The sequence below is a fragment of the Otolemur garnettii genome, unplaced genomic scaffold (assembly GCF_000181295.1).
Source record: "Otolemur garnettii isolate 467f Iridium unplaced genomic scaffold, OtoGar3 scaffold00009, whole genome shotgun sequence".
Taxonomy (NCBI): Eukaryota; Metazoa; Chordata; class Mammalia; order Primates; family Galagidae; genus Otolemur; species Otolemur garnettii.
Window position 1 is genome coordinate 10,190,446 of NW_003852404.1, and position 4,546 is coordinate 10,194,991.

The window sequence follows — 4,546 nt, forward strand, 5'->3', positions numbered from 1 at the left end:
TCCCAGGCCAGTTCAGGACTTCCTTGGGGCCTAGGACTCAGTCAGAGTCTGAGATCTCGCTCTTTTCCAAATAATCAACTGCGAGTTGGGCAATAGGCTGCAGGACAGAGTGGGTGGTCCTTGTGCCTGGAATTGGCCAGAGCAGAGCACTCCAGGGACCCCTGGAATGAGAGAGCAGAGCACTGCAGGCTGAGATTCCTTCAGGCCCAGCCCCTTGGCAGCAGCCCAGGCCTTACCCGAGGCCTTCCACGTGGAGCCTGATGATCTCATTCAGGATTTCAGTCCTGGCCTGTGAAAGAGTGACTCAGGGCCTCTGCCTGCTGCCCTTGCTCCAAGATTTTACTACAGCTGGGTAGGATGGTGTGCGTACTGCCTTGTTCAGACTGTAGAATTTCAAAGAGAACGGAAGAACCGTCTCTCTCTCTGTCTCTCTCTCTCTCTCACACACACACACACACACACATACACAAAGGGCCTGACCACTCTGGGGAGTACACATGATGTTTTTATTTAAAACTGAAGGAGAAAACTTTCTAAAATAACACTTTCAGGGAAAAGAGATGCAAATATTTTTGTTATTGTTGTTCTGGGTATATTTTAGCTTTATTTGCTTTGACTGGTTCAGTGCTTTCCTTATATACTCACAGAAGGTAACTATTCTTGGGTAGCCTCCCCATGAGCAAACGATCTTTCTTATTTCTTTACAGGAACTGGAAGCATAAGAAAGAAACGATTTGTGTCCAGCCCCCGCTATGTGGAAACCATGCTTGTGGCAGACCAGTCAATGGCAGAATTCCATGGCAGTGGTCTAAAGCATTACCTTCTCACCTTGTTCTCGGTGGCAGCCAGGCTGTACAAACACCCCAGCATTCGGAATTCAGTTAGCCTCGTAGTGGTGAAGATTTTGGTTATCTATGAAGAACAGAAGGGGCCTGAAGTGACCTCCAATGCTGCCCTCACTCTGCGGAACTTCTGCAACTGGCAAAAGCAGCACAACCCGCCCAGTGACCGGGATGCAGAGCACTACGACACGGCAATTCTCTTCACCAGACAGGTGCGAGAAAGGCAGCGCCAACCATGACAGCGTCCTCTTGGGGGTCTGCATTGTACCAACCACGTGTATAAAAAGCCTATCATGAATTATTTTACACTGACGGTTTTTAAATTGACTAGTTGTTATGACTTATTTCTACTTTAATTGTAATACCTTGAGTATCGTGAGTACAGTCACATAAGGTCCTCCTACTTCAACAGTAATGGCTGTGTCTTCACTTCCAAAGCCTAAGTGAAGACACAGCCCACCAAGAAGTTAGGTCCCAAGGTTAATTAATGCTCACGTTATTTTAATTAGAATCTATCTTTACTCTTTGTAGGACTTATGTGGGGCCCAGACCTGTGATACGCTCGGGATGGCTGATGTCGGAACCGTGTGTGACACAGGCAGAAGCTGCTCAGTCATAGAAGATGATGGTTTACAAGCCGCCTTCACCACAGCCCATGAATTAGGTAAGGCTATTTCAGAGCGGGAGTGAAGCTAAATTCAAATTGATAAACCAACAAATTAACTTAACAGAGCGAATCTGCAGGTATGCTGCTATTTTCAGCACATCTTAGACCCTGCGGGAAAGAGTTTCCACTATTTCAAACACGGTCACTTCATTAGAATAAAAATTAAGATATTAGGAGCTACGAATATTTGGAAACTTACAAGTTTATTTATACCCTGTGAAAAGTAGACATTGTCTCCAAAACACAGTGTCTCCTAAAGATAGTTCTTTCTCTAGAAACATCACTTTGAGACAAAGAATGTCTGGTGGGGGAAATAAAATGCTGCATCTGACCTATATTTGAATGGGAGTTTTGGATTACTTTCCAGGGCACGTGTTCAACATGCCACATGATGACGCAAAGCAGTGCGCCAGCCTCAACAGTGTGAATCGCGATTCCCACATGATGGCGTCCATGCTTTCCAATCTGGATCGCAGCCAGCCATGGTCCCCCTGCAGTGCCTACATGATTACGTCATTTCTGGATAACGGTCATGGTAAGAAGCTCTGGCTACTCTTTCTAGAAGGCATCCAACCTTTCATGTCTTGGGTCTAATTAAATGACCTCTTTCTTTTCTGTTCTTTTCATTTTCCCTCCTTCAAAATTCCTTTTCACTGTCAAGATCATAATAACTCTTCAGATCTTAATTCCCAATAATGATAGGGCCTCCAGTTGAGTAGCTTTCAAAGTCTATTGATTCACATTTTTAACAGAACAGTAATTCTATGTCATTGTTAATACAGAAATACCTCATTGGGGATGATATTTTATTGATGATCTAAATCTCTCTGGTATTTTTCTCCTAAGCTTCAATTTGCAAGTCACTTCGCTGTATACCATTTTATATGATAAATCCTTTTTGTAAGTGGCAAGCTACTCCTACGTGCTTTCACTAACTATTTATTAATATTAGTTGGCATTTTCTTTGCAGGGGAATGTTTGTTGGACAAGCCCCAGAATCCCATACAGCTCCCCGCGGATCTCCCTGGCACCTTGTATGATGCCAACCGGCAGTGTCAATTTACATTTGGGGAGGAGTCCAAGCACTGCCCTGATGCAGCCAGCACGTGCACCACCTTGTGGTGTACTGGTACCTCTGGCGGGTTGTTGGTGTGCCAAACCAAACACTTCCCTTGGGCAGACGGCACCAGCTGTGGAGAAGGGAAATGGTGTGTCAACGGCAAGTGTGTGAACAAGACCGACAAGAAGGATTTTGATGTGAGTTTTCCTCCTGATACACATCCAGAATTAAAAATAACAAAGTGAAGCTAAAAGTTGGGATACCAAGTTCAATATCCCCATCTGTGTCCTCTGGTGGGAATTCAAGATAGCTTGTTTTTAGAACTGATTCTTTGGTCCCCATTTTTTTTCTTTTATTTTCTAAAAGATCTCTTTTGAGAATTCTAATGCTGATGCCTTGTGTCTCCATTTAGACTCCTGTTCATGGAAGCTGGGGGCAGTGGGGACCCTGGGGAGACTGTTCAAGAACCTGCGGTGGAGGAGTACAGTATACAATGAGGGAATGCGACAACCCAGTCCCCAAAAATGGGGGGAAGTACTGTGAAGGCAAACGAGTGCGCTACAGGTCCTGTAACATTGAGGATTGTCCAGATAATAACGGTGAGTAGGCGTGGACTCCAGCTTTGAGAAGGGGGATAAAAAAGGTGCACCCTCAGACAGGTGGCTAAACATTACAGAGTGGGAACATCATCACATCATCCTCTTTTCCAGGAAAAACCTTCAGAGAGGAACAATGTGAGGCACACAACGAGTTTTCAAAACCTTCCTTCGGGAGCGGGCCAGCGGTGGAGTGGACACCCAAGTATGCTGGTGTCTCGCCAAAGGACAGGTGTAAGCTCATCTGTCAAGCCAAACTCATCGGGTACTTCTTTGTTTTACAGCCCAAGGTAATTACTTTTACATTTATTTTTTGCCCCAGAACCAAGGCCTTAGCTCGTCACCTGCATGCAACTTTGGTGTGCTTTCTTTTATATATTAACACATTCACTTTCAAATTTGGACATCTTTCCATGTATACATAGCTATTGGCAACTGTGTGCTTTGAGTTTGATTTTGCTTTTAGTTATGAATCAAGATTAAACCCAGCACTTAAGATTATTGAAATTATTCATGGTTACTCTTTATATACAAAAAAAGCTCTTTGAAAGATCCAGCCCTCCACATAACTAGATTCACATTCAGCTCACGTGTTTACACATCAAGCAGTCGTAGAAATAGTTTAGGCATGGTCCAGAGTACTTGCTGCTGAGTGACTAGCAAAGGGTTACATGCAAATGGACTTATTAAAGTGGAAGTTGGCACAATGATAATTCCTATGTTTGAGGATATATATTGAACTAGGAAAAGCATTACTTCTTTTGCTGTTTTAATAAGGGAATAAATCTGGCCTAAGGCAGAAATGGAATTTAATTTGATCGAGAGTGTGCTACGGAAATATTCCCAAGTTGCAGATTCACTATTTGACAAGTGATTTATGAAGCACCTACTGTTGCCAAATGTTATTCTAGGAACTGAGGATATAGTAGTAAACAAAGTGACCATGAAATGTGCTTTATTAACCTCAGTTAGAGGAGAGATAGATCAATGGACAAATAATCAAAAGACGATTTTTTCAGATGTCTATACATACTATTGGAAAAAAGCCAGAGTGAAGTGTCATGCGTGACATTATAGAGGGTATGACTTTTACTTAGCTCTGGCAGGAAAGCGGAGAGAATGCTCATTCCTGGTACAGGGTCCTCTCCTTCCCCTGCTGATGTGTAACACAGAACCGTGTGTTTTTTTCAGGTCATAGATGGTACTCCATGTAGTCCAGACTCCACCTCTGTCTGTGTGCAAGGACAGTGTGTAAAAGCTGGTTGCGATCACATCATAGACTCCAAAAAGAAGTTTGATAAATGTGGCATTTGTGGAGGAAATGGATCCACATGCAAGAAAATATCAGGATCCGTTACTAGTGCAAAGTAAGTTTAAATGC

At 43.4% G+C, this 4,546-nt stretch overlaps 1 protein-coding gene across 1 annotated transcript in view; it reads left to right on the forward strand.

Annotated features, from left to right (window-relative positions):
* ADAMTS1 (ADAM metallopeptidase with thrombospondin type 1 motif 1) overlaps positions 1 to 4,546 on the forward strand; it is an 8,673-nt gene that overhangs the window by 2,026 nt on the left and 2,101 nt on the right. Inside the window, exons 2-8 of the mRNA XM_012801475.2 lie at positions 708 to 1,054; positions 1,374 to 1,506; positions 1,877 to 2,044; positions 2,480 to 2,766; positions 2,982 to 3,168; positions 3,280 to 3,455; positions 4,357 to 4,533. Coding sequence (XP_012656929.1) covers positions 708 to 1,054; positions 1,374 to 1,506; positions 1,877 to 2,044; positions 2,480 to 2,766; positions 2,982 to 3,168; positions 3,280 to 3,455; positions 4,357 to 4,533 — 1,475 coding nt within the window. The remainder of the gene's footprint in view (positions 1 to 707; positions 1,055 to 1,373; positions 1,507 to 1,876; positions 2,045 to 2,479; positions 2,767 to 2,981; positions 3,169 to 3,279; positions 3,456 to 4,356; positions 4,534 to 4,546) is intronic.